General features: G+C 40.6%; 1 protein-coding gene across 2 annotated transcripts in view; it reads right to left on the bottom strand.

The window, feature by feature from the left end:
* Positions 1–5,891: 5,891 nt before the first annotated feature.
* Positions 5,892–23,186, bottom strand: part of DPF3 (double PHD fingers 3) — a 240,681-nt gene continuing 223,386 nt past the window's right edge. The window contains exons 10-12 of one of the 2 annotated variants that reach the window (XM_066608371.1): positions 10,122–10,234; positions 6,659–6,740; positions 5,892–6,184 (exon numbers count right to left, since the gene is read on the bottom strand). In XM_066608371.1, coding sequence (XP_066464468.1) covers positions 6,123–6,184; positions 6,659–6,740; positions 10,122–10,234 — 257 coding nt within the window. In that variant the 3' untranslated portion in view covers positions 5,892–6,122. The remainder of the gene's footprint in view (positions 6,185–6,658; positions 6,741–10,121; positions 10,235–23,186) is intronic. The other variant, XM_066608373.1, reaches the window with a different exon arrangement.

Here is a 23,186-nt window from a genome sequence, read left to right as displayed (position 1 = left end):
CTTCAAGGATACTTAAAATGAAGAATCTGTGGTCCCTTTGGCATTTCTCCTACAGAGCGGCGCTCCCAGCCACATTGTGTGCAAGCGATTGGAACATGCCTCCAAGTGAAGAGAACATCTCTGAAGTTTCCCGGCAGTTGGTCTCCCAACTGATATTATATCCTAGCCATAGCTATAACTTTCTAAGGTTATAAAATCCATTTAAATTCATTTTTGTGTACACACTAATACATTGTATACAAGTAACATTCTGGGCAAACATTTAAATGGGTATTCCAGTAAAATGAAGCTATCCCCTATCCATGGTGTTATGCCTGGCTATTTTTGTCAGCTTCATTAAAATTAAAGAGGCTTTCCATGGAAAATACTATTGATGACCTATGCTCAGGATAGGTCATCAATAGCTGATCGTCTGGGGTCCGTCACTAATGACCCTGACCGATCAGCTGAGTGAGTGCTGTCAGCGCCTCAAATACACAGTGGTTGGAGCTGAAGGAGCAGAGGTCTCCGCACCGACCTCTGTAGTGGCCGGCGCTTGTAACTGCAGGCACAGCTCGCATTGGATTTCACGGAGGTCGGCGTGGTGAGTTCCGCTCCTCTGTGTATTTGTGGCGCTGACAGCATGCGCCCGCTCAGCTGATCGGTTAGCATCCCAAGTGATGGACCCCAGACGATCAACTGATAATGACCTATCCTGAGGATAGGTCATCAATAGTATTTTCCATGGAAAACCCCTTTAATAGAGCAGGCAGCATGCATGTGCAGACAGCTCTCCATTGAAAATGGCATAGGTCAGAGCAGTGAGGGGAAATAGGGCAAGCAGGACCCCAGTTCTCAGGATCGGTGGGAGTCCCAGCTGTTGGACCCTCATCGATCTATCAGTCTTCACTCAACGAGTGTATGGCTGAAAATTAGAAAAAACAGCTCCTTACTGGAATACCCTTTTAATACACTGTGTTATGCCTGCCTGGTGCACGGCCTTGGCATAAGACACAGAAAGAGAAACTGCAGCTGCATTCCCGTCCTCTCTGGGTTATTTTGCAATTGATTAGGATTCTTAGAAAGTTTTTACTGAAAGGGATCTTCTCACTTTTGGAAGATGCCACTTTTCCTTATTAAAATATCACTAAAGATTTTAGAAGCTCACACGTATCAAATTATTCATTAAAAATATATAAAAGAGTCTAGTTAATACTGAGCATGCAGGACAGTGGAGGGCAGCGCAGGCAGTCTGAGGTGAAGCTTCAGCCAATAGTTGAGTGACGCCAGAAATAGAAGTGTTGTTTGGGCACCTTCTCTTGTAATGCCAGTAGCACATCGTTATTGAGGTGTCAAGGGGCTACGGTGTACAAAGCACCAGTGTGAGAGAGTTTATAGCACAAGTGTGTTAAATGACCCCATTATATTCTTAGCACTAAACCTGAACTTTGTCTGGGGTTTTACTGAGAATATTGCTTTCTGCCTATAGCATTATTATCTTTGTAATACATGTCCATTTTTCATTATTGAAGTAACTTTGCTGTTTAACAATACCCTAATGTAATATCATAAATGCTCAATTTAGCTGTAAGAGAGTTGTCAGGTTTATTCATGTGTAGAAAATCCCAGATTCTCCTCATTTGTTCCTCCAGATACTTCAGCAGACTCCACCGTTAGTGACTTCCAGTTGTATGTAATATTCTAGGTCCTTGCAGTGAAATGTTTGGATGCAATGTGTAATGTGATTTAATGTGATTTTTCAACCCAGAGCGCTTCATTACCCAGAAAAGAACTTTTTTGACAATACAGTGTGATCATAGGTGAGCAGTTGGCTTTCAAATGATTAAAAAGTTAGATATCTAGCCAAACTTTAACAACTGACATAAGGTAATAAATTGGCACAGCAGACAAAGTTTGTTAAACTGACACTAAATTTGTGCTTATGTGATAGCAAATGTCAACAAATAACAAAACTGCTATTTACTTAAATTTACCTAAAATGACATTTTTGTGCTGAAAAATCCCTCTAAAGTGCTGGCCAGTAGGGTCCTTCCTTCTTAATTTTGCCCACTGCCTGCTGTCCTGTGAGGTTATCTGGGCAGTGATATTTTTGCAAGAAAAAGCATAGCTGATGCTCAAAGCGGGAACAAAGATGTGATTTTGTTGTGATTGCCAATGTGAAGGAGCCCTTACTGTAGCTCACAAGACAGCAGAACAGGGAGTGAAGAAGGGGATGAGCCATACTACCTATTGACATTTATGAGAGTAGAGGATAGGGAGGAGGAGGGACACACACAGACATGCTGTCAAAGCTAATGGTGGGTTATTTACTGCTGTTTAGTCACATCTCCACTGCTCGGTTTTACTGTAAACTATCCTATATGATGATGTCACGTCTGTGGGCATTAAATACAGTTACAGAGCAAGATCGGCAGCTCTCTGTGCTCCAATATATAGAACACAGTACAGCAGCAGGCTCCTACATGTAGGATAACAGTTACAATGGCCCCAAAACGTTAGTCCTCAAGTACACACACAGCAGCTTATCCTGAAAAGTTATCTGCAAGGTTAGGTATACGTTAAGTATGTACCTTTTACTTTAAGACATACTAGTATTTTTCTATTGAGATGCAAGTTGTGGGAGTGATTTTTGCAGAAGTGACCCAGAAAATGCAGCCATATTGATTGTCACTTATGAATAGGCTTTTCATGGCAAAACTGTTACTTTATTATTTTACCTGACCATACTGGCAAATAGCAGTTTTACCATCAGTTACTAAGGTGGTAATTCAAATGACAGATCTGTTTTTTTCTGTTGTTACTTATACAAAGATGGCCACCACAATGGACTAGGAAAATGCCAATATCTGCAAGCAAAACATGCAATAAAATCCAAGGCACTGCCAGAAGTATAAACCACCAACATTATGGCATGCCAACTTTCTTCAAACTTATATTCTTACATATACCTTGGACTTTGTTGCTTATTGGACTTTGTGGTGAATTTGGTGAAACTCAATCCTACATAAGCACCCCAATCCTTGTTCTGCTTGATATTCTTTAAAGGGAACCTTTCATCTTACTTATGCTGCCCTCACTATGGGTAGGACATGTCCATTGACCTTAGCTGTCATTCAATTATGAGCCAATGTTATGTGGTGTTTAAGAACTTATATGTTGATCCCACAGCACAAGGCCAGAGAATATCCACACTTTCTCATGAGCTGCTGCTAACCTCTCCACTGACCATGATTAACTGTTTTTGCTCTAGCCAAGGGGTGTATTCACACGAGCGAGTGCATACTGTACATTGGTGCGCACAAAACCACGCACCCACTTACGTGCACGAACACGCATGAACGCAGGTCCATGCAGCATCGCTTTCAATGGGGCAGCGGCTGCTGCCGGCAAACACATTGAAAGCAATAGGATGCCGGCAACCCCTGCAGTGATTTTCAGGGAAGGGCTTGAAATATAAGCCCTCTCTTGAAAAGCATGGTTTGTGTTAAAAAAAAATATATATATATAATATATTATAATATATATATATGTGTATATGTGTGTGTGACAGCTGTAGCAAACGATTGCTTCATGTCTGCGGGGAGTCTCCTTCTTACTGAACACTGGGACAGCACTGTCACAGTGTTCAGTGGCAAGGGGACTCCCCACAAGGCTGAAGAATTCCCTGCCACAGCTGTCACAGCTGTGGCAGAGGATACCGATGTTCTCCCATTGCTCTTAATGGGACCGGCGCTTCTGCAGTATCATTGAAAGCAATCAGCTGCCGGCAAGCCGTGCAGGGATTTTCGGGGAAGAGCTTTAAATATAAAGCTTTTCTCTGAAAATCATCCCTAGAATGCACTAAAAAAAATTAATTCAATGAATGGCCAAGCGCTGCTTGTGATTGGCTGAGTGCTGTGACCAATCACAGGCAGCACTCAGCTGTCATTCAATGAATGGCTGAGAGCTGCCTGTGATTGGCTGAGTGCTCAGCCAATCAAATACAGCCTTTCAGCAGGTGGGAATTTTAAATCCCTGTCTGCTGAAAGAGATCCAGAGCAGTGCAGGGAGAAGACAGGCTGGACGTGCCTGTGCTCCGGCAGCTGCGAAGAGGTGAGAATATATATTTTTTTATTTTTAACACATTCTATGCATGATTTTCAGGGAAGGACTTATATTTAAAGCCCTTCCCCTTAAATCCCTGCAGGGCTTGCTGTTAGCCCATTGCTTTCAATGGGACTGCAGAAGTCTTGGTTCCATTGAAAGCAATGGGAGAATATCGCGATCCTCTGCCACAGCTGTGACAGCAGTGACAGGGGATTCTTTATTCCCTTCGAGGAGTTCCCTTGTTACTGAACACTGACAGTGCTGTCACAGTGTTCAGTGACAAGGGGACTTCCCGCTGGGGAATATAGACACGCACCATGGACCTATAGTGCACGCATGTTCTATGTTTTGCAGGTACATGCGTTTGCACGCCTGTAAAACGCGGACATGTGAACACACCATAGGGAACCAATGGTTTTAATAAACACGCGTTTTTGTATGCAAATAAACACGCTAGTCTGATTCCACCTTAAATGTAATTCTTCGCTAATAGTGTGCTTCAGTATCAACATATAAGTTCTCAAAAACTGCCTAACATTATGTCCTTAGAGACAGACCACTGAAATGAGTGTGCCTGTCACTATTTTATTCTGCACTCAATGAGGGCAGGATGACCAGGATTACAGGTTCTCTTTAGGCAGAACAAACAATTACGGAACTTTGGTAACTACTCTAACCTTATGGCCATTTTTTAATTTTGGGTGGAAATCATTAAAATGAATCAGGTGTGAACATAGACACTTATCAATTATTAAGAATGCATCACTTTCAAAGAAGTTTCCAACATAAAGGCATATACAGAGTGTAAGAGGAACAGAATGCGAGACATGAATAACCACTGTTAGTGTTTGTGGGTTATGCATTAGCAATATAATGGTAGCATCAACCTAAACACTTAGGCTGCCTTCACAGGCCACGTCTGAGCTGTGAAAAATTGTGCTACAAAATTTCTGTTGCTTTTGTGCAGATGGCCCGAGGTAACGAGTCTTAGAGAAATTGCTGTGGTTTTGTTGCAGATTTTCTATATGTAATTGCATTTTATGTGTGGATTTTCTGCTGCGGAACGTGTTGTGTTTTGTGATACGGTGGTGGTAGTTTTTGCGCTGAGTGGCAAACTTAATTTCCAAATCCCAAATAACGCAGATTTTTAAGCAGATTCAGTGCGTTTCCGCAGCGGAAAAACTTAAACTGCACCAATATCCACGAATACCTTTGTTGAAGATTTTAATGTTCGCTATTGATCTTTATGGCGAAAATCCATTGCATTTCCACGCAGTTTCGTTAACATAAATAGACATGCTGCAAATTCATAATCTACAGCTTTTTTCAAATTTCCGCAGCAGAAAAATCATGCAAAGTATGGAAGTGATTTGTAAAATCTCATTCACTGTAAATACAGCAGCATTTACTGCCTGTGTGATGGCAGCCTTGTAGTAAAAAGATTTTCAAAGAACAAAACTATGTTAATTTGTATTTTTGCAATATTCTACCGAAATACGTTAGTAGCTTTTATAAAATTGTGTTCCAAAAGAAGCCACACTGATCGGATAGGTTGATGGAGAGGCAGGACTGCAAGTTCAGTTATTGTGGACACAAGCAGTTAAGGGGGTTTACAGAGTTTTATCATTTCTGTAAATCCACCCCCCAATGCAGTAAAGTAACAACTAAGCATATACTCGCCTCTCCTCGCTCCCGCAGTGTCCTGCAGGTCTCTCCTGTGACGTCACATTTACAGGCTTCCCCACCCTGGCGCAGAGGACCAAGGGGACACGGCAGGAGCCGGGAGAGGCAAGTATACGCTTATTTGTTATTTTACTGCATGCGGGACTGGATTTACAGAAATAGCAGAACTCTGAAAACTTCTGTAAAGTGTTCTTTCTATGAGCTGCCATCTATTCTGAATATTGATCTCAGTGGCTATTAGAACTGGATGGGTAAAGCACAAAGAGTGATTCTCATAAAGAAGGTGATGAATATCCAGTTGTCATTTCACTGTAGAGGTCTTCTCTTCCGTTATGTAGGCATTACATGTACTCCTAGTCTTGGGGCAAAGAGTCTTCTCTTAATTCATTTGCACACAGATGACAGCTCCAGCTTCCTATAGAATAAAGAGAGAATGTACAAGAATCACACAGAAAATGTTACATTTTACCAGCATTGATTTCAACTTGAGCAGAAATGTTGCTGTGAATGCTAGTTGAATGTGGAGCCGGCACTGTCCTCTCTTTATGTATGATCCTGCGGTAAACCCAATTATGCTATAAATGCTTTTCATTGGACTATCCATTTAAAATGTTTTTAAAAGTGTGCTACTTTTTTTATTTACTTAAACCCTACATCACTGACAGCTGAAACATTATCACACCATACTATATACAGTATACCAGAACTATGTGTTTCCAGTGCCATTGGCCCAAATTTACAGAATCTCTGATGGATCCATTTTGTAATAAATTCCATTGCCTTACATTGGGTTTGTCAGGTGCTGCTTGCAACAGAAAGCCGGGGCACAACTCTCACCAGTGAGAATATTTTAAAGTAGAAGTAGTTATAGAACTATAAATAAGTTTACCTTCTGGTGGTTCATCCATTGGAGGGCTGAGACAATACATATGATATCCACGATCACAGTCATCGCAGAACAGAAGCTGTTCCTTCATGTAATGGACAAGTACAGAATATGAATAGAAAATGAGCGCAACTGCAGATCTGACATGTATAACATACTAAGATTATTTTATTAGGTTGCAGCTTTATATTGTATTGATCTTTATTCATTGTGTCTCTCAAAGCTATTCAATAGGTTATTGGGACAATTGATGGGAACATTTACTGGTGACAAGGATTGACACAATGTCTTTCACGTACATGCTTATGATGGGCCATTAACTTAAGGCCCTTCTACATGGAACAATTATTGTTCAAAAAATCATTCAGAAGAGCAAAAGTGAACGATAATTATACACAGCCAACGACCGAACGATAAATAGTTCGCTTTTCATTCATTGTTCATTTTATGCAGGCATAAAAATTACTCATTCACTTAGCATTCAGTTTAAATAACGTTCATTCAGTTGTTCACATTCGCTGTATAAGTGACGGAAAACGACTGAACAATTTCTCGTCTGAATGAGCCAATGATAACTCCAGTATCATTCACCCAAATAATATATTGTTTGGTGCAAACAGACTAACATACACAGAGCTGTCAGGTATCCTTATCCTACTTTGTAATGACAGTATTTGGGGCTGTTAATATCCTGTTTTAACCATCCGTTGAGTGTGTAACACTTCAATTAAAAAATAAATTAATAAATAACATATTGCTTAATGTGATTGTTCCCAGCAAGAGAAACCAAGTAATCTTGTAGATATATCTTTAATGGCTAATAGAGATGAGCGAGCACCAAAATGCTCGGGTGCTCGTTACTCGAGTCGAACTTTCAGTGATGCTCGAGAGTTCGTTTCGAGTAACGAACCCCATTGAAGTCAATGGGTGACTCGAGCATTTTTGTATATCGCCGATGCTCGCTAAGGTTTTCATTTGTGAAAATCTGCAAAACACAAGAAAGTGATGGAAACGACACAGAAACGAATAGGGCAGGCGAGGAGCTACATTTTGGGCTGCATCTCAAGTTCCCAGGTCCCACTATTAAGCCACAATAGCGGCAAGAGTGAGACCCCCCCCCCCACTGTCAGCGTAAAGATGAATTCATGAATGGGTGTGAGTGAGGGATGCCTCTGATTGGTCAGGCTGTGACCAATCAGAGGCATCTCATTCAGCAGGCGGGGATTTTAAATCCCCGGATGCTGAATACTACTCTCAGCTGTTTAGAGCAGTTCAGGAGAACTGCAGCCTGCCGCGCTGAACTCCGTCTGCCGGGACCAGGTAAGTATATATATATTTTTTATTTTTACACATTTCTGGATGAATTGCAGGGAAGGGCTTATATATTTAACCCCTTCCCGACAATTCATCCCGCGATCGCCGGCAGCCCATTGCTTTCAATGGAGTCGGCTGTATTGCCGGCTCCATTGAATTCAATAGTCAGTGCTCGTTTAATCGAGACGAGTACCGCGTGGTGCTCGTCTCGAGTAACGAGCATCTCGAGCACCCTAATACTCGAATGAGCATCAAGCTCGGACGAGTATGCTCGCTCATCTCTAATGGCTAACAAAAATACATGATGTTATAGCGAGCTTACGGACCTCTCAGGGTCCTTCCCTGAAGCATAATGAAATAGATCAGAAGAGGCATGCATATATATATACACACATATACATACCTCTTCAGATCTATTTCATTATGCCTGAGGAAGGACCCTGAGAGGTCCGTAAGCTCGCTATAACATCATGTATTTTTGTTAGCCATTAAAACGTATCATATCTACAAGATTACTTGGTTTCTCTTGCTGGGAACAATCACATTTTGCTCTACTAACATGCTACCAAAATTTTTTTAATTAAACATATTGCTTGACATACCCATGGACTATAATTGGTCAAATGTAGTTCAAAAGCGCATACTTTTGATTGTTTGACTTTCTTTAGCTTTTTGTATGCTTTTTTTTTTCTTTGTGGGACAGAAAAGCATAATACAACTAGTGGTGTACATAGAAGAGATGGAGCGCCATAGCAAAAACTTAAATGACTCCCTCCATGGTATGTATGTCCTTGCATACCACACTTTTCTGCCCCACAAAAAAAATATGCTTCGAAGTTGCACATTTCCCCGATTGATGAAAAGTATACATTTGTAATGTAAAAATGGACACAAATGTCAAGCTATATGTTTAGTATAAATGCTAATTCAAAAATAAAATGGAAAACATTTACTTAAATTTGCATAGATTTTTATTTTTATGTACATTTAACAAATACACTAAAATTGCATTACAAAGGTTGTGTGAACAGGCCCTTAGATAGCAGAAGGAAAACACTTAAAGGGATATTCCGGGACTTTTTGCACTCTTTATTGATGACAGATAAGTCATCAATAGATGATCATTGGATGTCCGCTGATCAGCTGATTCCCAGTGCCGCTGTCACTATGGTGAGTGCAGGAATTGCTGACCATAGCACAGTGGCCTGGGTTGGTATTGCAAGTGTAGCTCTTGACTTCAGTGAGAGTTGTGTCTGTAGTACCAACTCTGTCTGCTGTGCTTATGGCCAGCATTTTCTGCTTCCTGAAATCACCATAGTGACAGCAGCACTGGGAATCACCTTATCAGTTGGGATCTCCAGGGGTGGATATACGACAATCATCTATTGATGACCTATCCATCATCAATAAAAAACAGTGATGTGTGGGTTTATATGATGCCGTTAAACTGCCCTGTAAAGACAGCCTTTGTGCTGATCACGGCTGTTAGAATTGACACTGGCATTTAAAAGGCTGACCGTGGCATTTAAATGTGCCGATCGATGTTTAAGGGTCCTGAATGGCCCCTTTTCAAGGTGATGAAGCAATGGCAATCAAACAATCTTATCGCGGGAGGCTGTTCGGGACCCCCAATCATCAATCAGGGCATTTAAATGCCACTGTCAGAATTAATGGCAGCATCTGGTGAACAGTTGTGAACAGTGGCGGTGCTAAATCTGAGCTTTTGCAGGTGTTGGCTGTAAGAAACAGCCGACACCCGCTTTGTATGGAGCTGTATCGATTCCCGATTCCCCTCCATACAGACACTGAACCCCGATGACCTAAATGTACGTCCTGGATCATTAAGGGGTTAATATTATTGAGAACAGTTAGATCATTTAAATCTCGGCACATTCTGCGCTTAGAGGTCCAAGGGGTGATCCTATCAGTGAAACCTTCCCAGTATGAGTGTGCATACAGAAATCGTTGTCAATCACTGATAGGACCGCCCACTGGACCTCTAAGCTCATAATGCATTTTATTCATTTAAGTCCCAGCACAAGTTCTACTGAATCTTTCCCCATAAAATTATATATGATTCTGTTCAGCTCCTCCTGCTCTATAACAAGATGCCCGTTCAAAGAACTGCATTCTCAAAGCTTATTAAACTCACGTCATTCTCTGATGTTCCACAAACGCTGCAGGACTTGCATTCTATGCACTGCCACTGGTACATTTTAACAGCTTCGGTCATATTTACAGTGAACTGCAAACAGCTTGGGTGACCTGCAAAACAAGGAAACAACAATGTCTTCACTTCAAACATTCCTTTTTATGGTGATGTTGTCCAAACCTTAGTGCAACAGGGTGTAACTCTATAGGGTAACAGCAAGCAGTAACCCTTTTGCTGCCAGTGCCATACAGCTCCACTCACACTCATTGGCAAAGCCAGCGTCTCTGAGCTCTTCAAAACAAATAGAACAACACTGCAACATTACCAAAATGTGTTTGTCAATAATCCATTTTCTTTTTCTATCTCTGAAATAAATACACTGTATCCTTTGCACTTTACAACTCTTTCACAGCAATTGATGTTATAGTTCAATTACTTGTGTCATGTCTGTTAACTTGCAGCGTCCATTTTATTTACAAGAGCTCTCCGACCCTTAAAACATCACAAACATGGTATGCTACGTTCATACCAAAACTGAACATCAAAACTTTAACTCTCTAAAACACAAGGGAAGAAGCTGTACACAAGGGAAACTTGGGTTGAAGTTTTTGGGTGCGGGCATGCATGTCTAATCTACGTTTTGCAATGATGAAGCACCCAGAAGACATCTATTGTAGAGGAGGGTAAAGCCAAGTGTCCGTCTGCAAGAGAAATCAAGATTTAGAAGAACAAATAAATTCTCCGCATATACATTGAATGGAGACTTTATTAGAGACACCTGGCCTTTTATAATCAGGCTTGCTGTATGGAAATTAGACATGGGACCCTGAAATGCAGCATTAAATCGAGTGAGAACAATTTCCGTGGATCAGTTACAATGTGATTTCATATTTGAAAAGGAAAATTGAGCGATTAGAGCGACTTTGTAATAGGCCTAGTCATCGGTGTTAGACTAGCTGGCCAGTATTTAAAAAAAACTGCCAGCCTTGTGGGGTTTTCTCATACAATTGTGTAGAAAGTATACAGGGAGTGCTGTGAATGAAAGTCAGTACCTCTAATTTGCGTTAAGTGCAAGAAGCTCTCCTGTCTACATGGACCAATATTCCTGCAGAGCGATTTCAACATATGGTACATGAAGGCACAAAAGAGGTCCAAGGTGCTGCTAGATAGGTGTCTGCAATAAAGTGGCCACTCAGTATATAATATATGAGAGTGGGAGTCAGCCAATGTACCCAGAAAACTGTTACCTTAATTTTTGAGTTTCTGCTATTGTCTTGTTGTAGACTATCAACAAAAGAAATAAACACCTGTCCCATGGATGACTAACTGTTGCTACTAAACTATACCAGTTTGTCCATTCCATGTAATGTACAGTATTTTCACATACACAACTATTTTTACGTAAATCTGCTAAAAGCAATGCATCTGCCTAGACCTCACAGATGTTAGAAAAAAAAAGCTACCAAAGTTTAATGAAAACAAGTTTATACTTGCCTGTCAGCTCACCCGCTGCTCCCCCTCACTGCTCCTTTCCAGTTTTCATTTCCATTGGTTGCAGTGCTGATGTGGCTGTTTAACCACATGACCACTGCAGCCAATGTGAGGCTCCGAAACAAAATGTCATCATTGACCTCTTGTAAATAGCCTCTCCATTACTAGGCCATGTGATCTGCATAGAGGATGTCACTGTGGTCAGAACATGGGTCACAGGACCCATCACTGGAATGCCGCAGCGGTGGCCATGGATTCTATTAGCAAAAGTAAAATTTGGGGAGGAGGGGGTTTTTAAATAAAGAAAAAAATATAATCAAAAAATAATTCTCAAGTTTTTTAAGAAATAAAAATGTGCACCATATAGTATAATATTTCACATATTACATATGTACATTGGAGAGATTATTATAAAGTCAAAGTACTTTAAAACTAAGAACCCACTACTCAAATTGCATCAAAGCACCCCCAGCGTAGGATCATACATGGTGAGTGAGGGCATTTTACGTAGCTTAGAAACATTGTGCACTTGGGGTCTAGGCTTTTCATAGTACACTTGTAATGTGATGGCTCTCTACTACTTTACGTTATTCTTGCCGCCACCAATTTATATTGTATGTAATTAATTAGAGAGATAACATTTTTGATTTTTTATTGTGCCTTTGAAGGTGGTTTGCATATAACAATGCACATATAATGACTTCAGGAAATTCTATTTGAAAATTACTAATTTAGGAATATCACAGTTTACTTCCAGATCACGAGATGCTGTTCAGATGCCATGGCAACCCAGGGCCTTCTGAAGGCCCCCATGGCTGCCATAGCCGAATGCCTATCAAGCAATGCCTGCGTGTGACTTCATTACTGTTTGTTAGAATGCAGTCTACTGCAATACTATGGTATTGCATTTTACTCTAGAAGCAATCAAATGATCATGAGTTCAAGTCCCCTATGGAAATGTAAAAAGAAGTTTTAAAAAAGTCTTATTAAAAAAATCAAAACCGCACAAAAAGCATTTGGCATCACTGCATCCATAAAAGTCCAATCTATTAAAATAATGCATTATTTATCCCACAAGGTGAATGTCATCGGAATTAAAAATACACAATGCAACAATTGCACTTTTTTGGACACCCCAACTTCAACAAAAAATGTAATAAAAAGTGATCAAAAAGTCGTATGCACTCAAAAATAGAAACCAATAGAAACTACAGGAAGTCCTGCAAATAATGAGCCCTCGAGGGCACAACCTTGTTGACTGAAAAATAAAAAAGGGTTGTGGCTGTGAGAAGATGGCAGACAAAAATAATTTAATTTTTTTTTTACAAAGATATATTACGCTTTGAAAGTAGTACAAAAAAAAAGCAAAAAACCTCCATACATTTGGTATAATTTTAAATCACAGTTTATATACCATAAAAACAAGACCAAAGATGTTGGAATTTCATTTTTTCCCCATTTCACTCTACTTGGAAATATGTTAAAGATTTCCAGTACATTAAATACTATCATTGATAAATACAACTCGTCCCGCAAAAAATAGCCCTCAGACAGCTATTTTGATGGAAAAATAAGAGTTACTATTTTTTCAAAGTGGCAATGAGAAACCAAAAATTGAAAAAGAAAAAAGGGCTGTGTCCTTAAGGGGTTAAAGTTAGAATTAAAGCCTTGTTTTGTTTTTAAATTCCACAAATGTATCACTTTTTAAATCTACCATGTATCCAGTTATTTACAGTATACATGTATACAGCAAAATATGAGAAACTGGACTATAATTTAAGCCACAGCAAAAGAACACTCTTTATGACACAATGTTATTTCCAAACTAAATAGATTTAATTCAGTTTGCTTGTGAGCATGTTAAATACAACTGTAATTACATAATTACTTTGGCTAGAGATTGATCCAGTTCATTTAAACCATCTCAAAATGACGCATCTCTCTTTACACTACTACACAGTAAATCAGTATAAAATGAAACACAAAAAGCAATGGGATGTACACAGCATCTAGAATTAAAACTCAAGAATCTGCTAAAGACACATTTACAGCTTCTGAGTAACTGTCTATAGAAGTAGAACATCTTGTAATGTTGTAATAGTGCTGACAATGATTACATGTCAATCTGTATCATAGCCACAGAAACAAACCAGACTATTCTTGTAAATACAATAAAAAAAATAAAAAAAAAAAGAGGCTAGCGATTTTAAGACTAGAATAGAAAGTAAAAAGCAAATCAGCTTAGTTTTGTCTCGCCCATGTTGGATTTAGTACTTCTCTATGATGCCATGAGGTTTCCAGTGTATACAAACATCTCTGAATTAAATGCATGAACTGCACATTTCTCTCTCACCTGTGCTAAAAGGTTTACTACAATGTATCTATGTAAGGTTATGTTAACATCACCTATGTTTGGCATCATGAAAACTCCCAGGGCATGCAATAAATGTATCCTTAGAGCCTCATTCACCTAACAGATGCCAAAAAGTGTCATTTGGCATTCATTTAGCTGGTATATTAGTATACCTTTTTTCAACCGTTTTGAAAAACGTAGTCTGCTATACACAGTCATTCCACAAAAAGATATACTTTATACTATACTCCACTCAGTATCCTTTTTTTTTTAATCATGGGAGTCTATGGTCAATTTATGCTCCTCTATGCCTATATGGAGGCATAGGATGAAGCCTTCTGTTGGAGGTTTTGCAGGAGTTCTACCTCTGATGGCAGGCTCAAAACACTGCAAACAGAGCCTGATGTCAGCTTGAAATTTAAGCTGTTTAGTTTAGTATTTGATAGCATACATTGCAGCAAACTCAGAAAAATTGGATCTGTAAATGACAGCTACCATTCACTGGCTGCAAGCACAGATCTTGTAAATTATTAAACAGAGACCCTTTCTGTGCATAACCGTTTGTTGCCTATAGCATCCCGTGAGATTTCAGGTTCAATTTTTCCCAGAGTATATTTGAACATGAAATAAGTAATCTGAGGCTTCCTACACATGGCTGTGCGCAATATCGGGCCATGAAACTCGCACGACATCGCCCTCGTGCGAGGTCCAGGCAGATGCGAGGAGTTTTTCTGTAAAAAAAAAAAAAACACCTCCTATCTCCTTGGCATGGAGGATCAGCAAGTGTTTCCCACTGTATTCAACGGGAGGCCCCCGCATTGCAATCGCGTACACATCACACGTTGTATGGTGCATTTTCTTGTCCCATTATATATTCAAAAGAATGGGTTTTTATATTCGTGCTTCTCAACGCACAAATCTCTCACAACTTGCATGCCCATGTAAAAGCGGCCTGATTCTTTGCAGTGAAAAGGCTGACAATTTTGATAGAACAGGATTCATGCAGTTTTCCCACCAATATAAGATCTAACATATTGCTAGAATGAATTACATATCTCTAAAGCTAAGTGGCGACAAGACTAGTAAAATGCATAGGTCCGCTTTCTTTTTCTGCAAGACACATCAGCATGTCCACCCCAGTGCTTCATTTTACGTTGTTGCAGTTTTCTTGCACAATATTTGGCTAGGAGTGGCACTGTGTACAGGAAGTAGCAAACTGGTCATTAACCGGAAGTGTAGCTAGGGGAGGCAAGCAGGGCATATGCCCCCTGAGGAAAGGGCTTGCCAGACCAGCATGCAGTCAGAGGAGACAATCAAATGCTTGCTACAGGAGAGCACAGCAAAATGCTGGGGCTGAGGAAACTTTAATGTGATAATCATGTGGCGAGTCACATATATAGGAGAGCTGCTGTAGAAGCTTAAGGACTAGAGATGAGCGAACACGCTCGGATATAGCAGTTACTCGAGCGAGCATCGCTCTTCTAGAGTAACCGCTTACTGGTCCGAGCGTGCTGGGGGGGGGGGGAGGGGGGAGAGATCTCTCTCCCCCCCCCCCCCTGCTACCTCCTGCCGCTCACCACCGCCGTGCCCCCCCTCTCCCCCCAAGCACTCTCGGACCAGTAAGCAGTTACTCGAGAAGAGCAATGCTCGCTCGGGTAACTGCTGTAGCCGAGCATGCTCACTCATCTCTATTAAGGACCTTTGAGGACGTCATGAACATTTGATCACTCACATGTGTGGGATGAATCTGACTCCAGGTTGTGCAATTGGGGGGTGGGTTGCAGTCTTTTCTTCAGTACTGGAAATGAAGATCCTCATGAACAGATAAGAGATGTAACACTATGGAGGGGCACAAAGGAGGACACTATAATTGTGGTGGGGAGGGGGCACAAAGGAGGACTCTATTACTGTAGAGAACACAAAGGGGGATTATTACTGTGGAAGAAGGGAGGGGGGGGGGGGAACATAAGTCTTGGGTACTGTGCCACTGAAGTTTTAAGACCTTAGCAACACTAGTGCACTTAAGACCATGTTTGCATTCCATATCAAATCCATGGCAACGCAAATGTGAATTCAACATCAAATGCATAGCGAAATATGCATCTGAAGTCTCTGGTTAGCTTTAATGGGAATCTGCACTGTAATGTATATGAGATGGATTTTTTCCACACGTGGGAAGACTGTTTTATTGGTACCATCTTTTAGGTACATGTGACTTTTGGATTACTTTTTATGACTTTTTTGAAGGTGAAAAATAGCAATTCTGTTATTACTTATTAAATTATTTTTACAGCATTCCTAATGATCGATAAATAACAAAACAGTTTTATTGTCTGGGTCGTTAAGAACACAGTAATATCTTTTTTTGGTATTTTATCCATTTTAAAACACGTTTGTGGGTAAAATATGCATTATTTTATTTATTTATTTTTTTAAAGCTAATTTTTATTTTTTTTCAATTAGAACTTTTTTTAAAATCATTTTTTAGTCCCTAAAGGGGACTTAAAGATAGCATCGTACAATCACTAGGATAGTACACTGCATTACTTATGTAGTGCGTTCTACTAAGTCTATCATAGGAGCCTATAAAACTCTGCCGGAGGAGGATCTAATAGGCTGAGTTACATAGACATGGAGGTCTCTGTCAGGCTTCCTATTGCCATGGGAACTCATTGGTGCCTTGCGATGGTACCGATGGGTGACAGAAGTAACCTGCTCTACCAGTCGTCTGCTCACATGCTCTGTTGCTATTGATTGTGGCATGTAAGGGGCTGCACTACCAGGATTTGAGGTTTCTCCTCTGCTGGCTGTCAGAGCAGGAGCCTGGCTGTCAGTAGTTAGCCAAAGCACCGCCTTAAGATGAATGTGCAGATTTAAAGCCCATTAGTGAGGACAGTAAAAAGGCATATTGGCTGTCATTAAAGGGTTAATAACACCCATTGGTTTAGAGTAGGGCCACAGAGCAATACTGTTACAGTGCAGCTGGGAAAACATGCTGAAATACTGCTTGGTGCAGTTTCAAATGGATAGTTAAATGGCTGCATAAGTTGGCAGGTAAACAGCGTTTTTGCCTGCAAAACCTTGCAGCCAACAACAATTTAGACACTGAGAACTTCCTGTTCAGCGCATTTTTTAGCTGTATCGTGGTTGCCCAGAAGCCACAATGTGGAGTCTCACCTACAGATGTCCAGATCCAGACTTCATAATGTAGGGGGGAAAAAACTGAAGTTGCATTACATTAATTGATCTGGATTTTAGAGGAAAGGGAAGTGCAAACTGTATCTTTGCCCCAGGTGCAGGAAAACCTAGTTACATCTCTGCCACTACCCTTTCATTTACGGTTAGCTGGGGGTCTTAATCAGAACTACACTGATCAGTACGTTATGGTGCAGCCTAGCAATATTTAAATACAGCTTAAAGGGCACCACTCATGACATTTGGGCCCCATAAACTATGCTATTGGGCTCAGAGGTCAGGAGACAGGGACTTTGGAAAGGTAGGTTTTATACTCACCTGGTGTCCCGTTCCTGCGCTGTGGCCCCCCCAAAGGCCACACGTGCCATCAGTGTGACTCTTCAGAGGCCGGTCTGCACACGTTTTCCATAGAGATTAATGGGAGAGCAGATACACAGAATGGCCAGAGAAGAGTCATGCTGCTGGTGTGTGCTGACACAGTGCAGGAATGGAGTGCCAGGTGAGTATAAAACCTGCACCCCTGGAATCCCCATTCCCTGACCTATAAGTCCCATTACATGATTTATGGGGCTCAAAAGGTCATGACATGTTCCCTTTAAAAGGGTAGTCCAGTGTAAACTAATGGCATATCTTCTGCATAGGTCACAAATAGCAGACCGCTCAGTCTCTCTACCAATCAGCTGCTCAGTGAGCTAATGCATTAATGCACAGAGCTGATTTCTGCAAGCAGCAGAAGCCAGGCTTAGTATTGCAGGCCAAGTTTCTATTGAAATGAATAGAAACTTTTCCTATAATACCAAGCCTGGCCACTGCACTTAGAACAGAGCTGTCTGCTTCCTGTAGAAACCAATATAAAAACACAGTGAAGTGTGCTAATACTAAAAGCATCCGACTGTCAAAAATGGTCTTAATGTCTACAGCTGGAACCAGAGGTATGCCTTTTTTATCATAGAGAGAATATTTACATCCTTTTTCAGTAAAAGAGGACAAATATGACATGGTGAAACATAATTGCAATTAAACACTCCACAGAAACTATGTATGTTAATACACTTAACCACCAAACAGGTGCATTGCATATACAAGAAAAAGTGAACTGATTGGAATTATCTGAATTTCTGCATTGACTGCTAATAAAATTCTTATCAAGAAAGATTGGTTAGTGTGAACTATGCCTCAATGCAAACTTTCAGAGGACTACAGAAGACATGTTACAGAAATGCAGGAAGCTGGAAAAGACTACAAAAGCTTTGCTAAAGACCTGAGTGTTCATCAATCCATGATCAGTCAAATTATCTATCTTATTAAGATCACTCCTAGATCACAATGGTAATCCTGGAAGAGGTGAGAAAGAACCCAAGGGTAACAGCAAAAGATCTGCAGAAAGCTCTACAACCTGCAAAATCCTCTGGGCACGTGCCCACTACTAGAAAAACATAAGAAGAATGCTGTGAATAAAAACCCCAATGCTTCTTGGAAAGTGTTCTAAATATTATATATATATATAATATTATATATAATTTATTATAACATATAGGCAAAAATAGAACTTTTTAGCACAAATCCACATGGCGGAATCCAACAGATTTCTCCACATGAATTCCACCTTAATAAACCACGGCAAAAATCAGAGAACTTATTGGAGATTCATACTTTGATTTAGACCTATGAATGGACAAAATCCATATGTGGGATTTCTGGTGTGTTACTGCACAGATCCGAGTTATGTGAGATTTCCCAGAGTTAAATCTATAGAAAAATACACAGCAAAAATTCAAGGCTTAGCTGCAGATTTCTATGGTGGTCTTTAGAGGTCGAATTAAGGCAGAAAAATTCAAATCAGATTCTGCTACGTGAACATACCTTGTGTGTGGAGGTAAAAGAACACTATCAACTTCAATCCTCATCCCTACTTCTAAAGCATGCTGGAGCATCATGGTGTGTGGCTGCTTTGCCCCCTCAGGGCCTGGATGCCTTGCTATAATTAGGGGAACAATAAATTCTAAGGTGTATCAGACCATTTTATAGGAAAATGTAAGGGCCGAACTCCATGTCTTCAAGCTAAAGAAACGTGTGATGCAACAAAACAATGACCCAAAACACACAAGTAAACCAACTAAAAGAAAGATTGAAAAACACAAATCCTTTTTTTCAAAGGCAAGTTAGGATCCTGAACTTATCCCTATTGAGATGGTTTGTTATGAACTGAAAAGGTCTGTGCACATAAGGCATCATAGAAATATTGATGAACTGAAACAAATTGCAGAGAGAATGATACAAATTTCCTCTTCAATGTTGTGAGAATCCTATTTGCAGTGAATGTTTGGTGGAGGGGATTGCTGCTAAAAAGGAGTCTACAGGTTATTAAATTCCAGGGTTCACTTATTTTCTCTCTGTACTCTGGATGTTTATTTAATGTGCTGAATAAAAGGCATGAATGGTACAACTGTGTCTTGTTAATTTAATCAGATTTGTTCTTCTATAATTGTGACAATTTTGATAACAATCAGACCATATTTTGTAAGTAATCCATACAGCAATTACCAGATTCACTTACTTTTTCTTGCAACTGTATCAAGGTCTATGACATCCTATATATTTCCTTCCAAGGGGCTTGGTGTGCATAAGTCAGTTAAGTAATAATAATCAATTGTAAATCACAATCACACTCTAATTTCAGTAAATTACTGGATTATTGGAATATTAATCAAACTGCTAACGACCACTTGTCAGTGAGCATGTATGGGAGTGCTTCTCATGCTCCACCCCTGGTGATTTCATCGCTGCACTCCCTGGTAATGTCATCGAAGGTCTAACAACATATATAAAACACAGAGCCTGACAGACAGAAGAACAACACAGTTAGGGCTCTTGAGAAGAGGACGACAAAAATAACAAAATGAGAATACAACTAAGCTGCTGTTATCTCAGACACAACTCAGCAGTCCTGACAGGAGACACCGACCTACCACCACCACAGAGAGCCGCTGGGCTGAAGGACCTGGGGTGACGTCACTGCTGTGAGAGGAGCCATTCTGCAATTTGGTAGAAAGTACTGTATTTGAGTTCTTCTCATGCTCTGCCTCCTGGTGACGTCATCGCAGGTCCTACAGGACATATAAAACACAAAGCCTGACTGATAGAAGAACACCACAGTTAGGACTTTTGGAAGGGGATGACAAAAAAAAAAAACTGAGAATACAACTAAGCCGTTATTATCTTAGACACAACTCAGTGGTCCTGACAGAAGACACCGACCTACCACCACCACAGAGATCCAGTGGGCTGAAAAACCTGCGTTGAGGTCACTGCTGTGGGAGGAGCCAAGCTGTGATTGTCTTGTGTGGGAATCAAGATAAATGTAGTAGAGCAGTGTGTGTGATGTGTGGGGATCATAATGGATGTACCATGTGGCAGAGCTGTGTGTAATGTGCTCGAATCAAGATGGATGTAGTAAAGCTGTGTGTGAGATGTGTGGGGATCATAATGGATGTACCATGTAGCACAGCTGTGTGGCACATTGCGCCACCAGAAACACTGGTACAATAATTTCCTAATAATTACTAGTACATTATCTAATGAGTAATTGGATGAGACCAGCTCTAATAAGCTGTATTTCTCATTTAAACTCTAATTACACAATTGTGATGGCATGATCATATAACTGAGCCAGGATAGCTTGCACTCTATTGTGTTTTTATTTAATAAACACAATAGTGCTGCCAACTGCTCTATACTTGGTCAGAAATACCAGAAGCCACTGTGAACAGAGATTTACCGCCTATAGGTTAGTATGTATATGGCTAGGCTAATAGTAAATGGCAAGAACTAAAAATTCCCTGTGGGTGCCATATTTTTGGATTATTTTCTCTTGTGCCTGTCATTCCTTGATAGTATGCATCAAAATGGAAGGTACAATTAAGCAGTATCTGGAATCATTGCCGCATATATACAGTCTGTCAAAAAAAAAAAATCAAGCACCTAGGAAGAGTAGTTTTGCTGCAAAATGTGGCATGTGGTTACATTTCAAGGAGATATGCCATGATTAGAGCTGTGATGCCATTAGATGAACGGTCTTGTCACCTGAGGCCCTAAAAGTGGCTCCCTTGGTCTATAAAAAGGCTCTCAGAGGCTACTTGTGTGTAGTAGACCACATTTTCCGCTTGTGTAGAGCTTGTTGACCACTAGACGCCTCTACAATGCATTCAAAGAAATTTTGCTCAGTCAACAGAGTTTGAGGGGTGCACTATTGGAATGCGAGAAGCTGGATGGTCGTATCAATGAATTGCCCACTACTTGGGTCATTCTAACCAGACTGTTAGGAGGTGTTGGGACAATTAGCTTTGTTAGGGCGCACACACACACGGTGACCAGACTCAGGGCAGGCTCGACAGATCACCGATCTTGAGGATCGACTGATGAGCATGGGCAGCTTCAACTATTTCATTGTCTGGCATCCAGAGACAGGTGACACCATAGTTACGGACCCCTCTTTCTGTCTGAAAGATTTCCAGATGCTTGGCTAGAGGACATTTGGTTTCACGGCACACATTACATGTACTGCCTTTGAGACCCACCATCACCTGCATTTGCATTGGTCTCAAAAACCACTAAACTAGATGCTATGGAGTGGAACCAGGTTGTCTTCAGCAATGAGTCCAGGTTTAGTTTGGGCACTGATGACAGCCATGTTCATGTCTGGAGACCTAGGGTTGGAGGAGCACGCTACCCCCTCTGCTGCATATGGCAGTCGGTCACCCTAGTAGTGGTACGAGTGACAATGACAGCTCAGCGATATGTTCAGCGCATCCTGCAAACACCTGTGTTCCTCTCACGGCGGCTTCCAAGAGGCTTTTTTCAGCAGAATAATGCTTGGCCGCAAAACGGCAAGAGTGTAACAGGCATATCTCCACAACATTAGTACACTTCCGTGGCTGCCCGGTCACCAGATTTATCGCCAATAGAACATGTATGGGGCCATCTGGGATGCCAACTTCGACAGGCTACAAGCTTGCACGATCTAGAAACTCTGTCACAGCAAATGTGGACAGATATGCCGCAGAATACCATACAGAACTGGAGGTGGCCCATGAAAGTACTAGAGCTTTCCTTCAAGTGGTCAGTATTCTGCAATAAAGGATCCGTTTGCTCTGATATTGTAATAACTTACTTATATCAACGTTACAATCACACAGAGAAAGTGTCATTCAATTCAACAACTTTTTCTAGGTGCTTGATTTTTTTGGACACTGACTGTTATTCTTTGCACACCAGTTTTCTGACAAATAAAAATTAGAATTTTAGTACACATGCCAAAATTGCAAATTTGGGCCCTTACACTGGTGACCCCACATATTCAAAAGTAGGCAGGGCCCAGGCTTTAGGGAAATGTAGCCTTGTGCAGCTCGTCAAATTTAATATAATGTATGCCAGACTCTGGCGTAAATTATAGTAGAAACCTATGCCAGCTCATAGAAGGCATAGGTTTCCTTCAGTTGGACTAAGGGATGACCACTGTGGGGTAAATATAATTTTATCACAGTGAGGAAATAAACAGACCAAAGGCGTGGAATGGAAAAAAAAAAAAAGAATTTAAAAGTGTGACCAGTTTGCTGATACAAGTGTCAAAGTGGTGCTTTATGGCTGGCAGTGCAGGAATGTTACTGAAGGCTACCGTATATGTGTGCTGCAATCTAATGACTTGACTTTTTTGTTTATCTCAGCAATTTAACAGTATTGAGTTAAAAACACCACTTAGCTCCTTTGTTCTGAATACTAAATGCTTACCTCTAGACACAATACAGTTGAGATTTACTGTTTCGATAATGATCATGATTCACAGGGTAACAATATTTATGCATAGGCTGTTTCAGAGTGGTGGTGCAGTTGCATTTTTAAGCGTGTATGCCCCTTTACATTTAGTTCAGTTTTAGACAGCCGTAATACAGCTGCATTGTAAAGTCTCTGTTATGTTAAGATACATATTCCCTCAAGGGAATTACCGCTGAACTACAATTTGTGACATA

Source organism: Eleutherodactylus coqui, chromosome 6 (genome assembly GCF_035609145.1).
Source record: "Eleutherodactylus coqui strain aEleCoq1 chromosome 6, aEleCoq1.hap1, whole genome shotgun sequence".
Lineage (NCBI taxonomy): Eukaryota > Metazoa > Chordata > Amphibia > Anura > Eleutherodactylidae > Eleutherodactylus > Eleutherodactylus coqui.
Note: the sequence above shows the minus strand (reverse complement) of the source record. Positions and strands in the feature narration are given on the sequence as shown.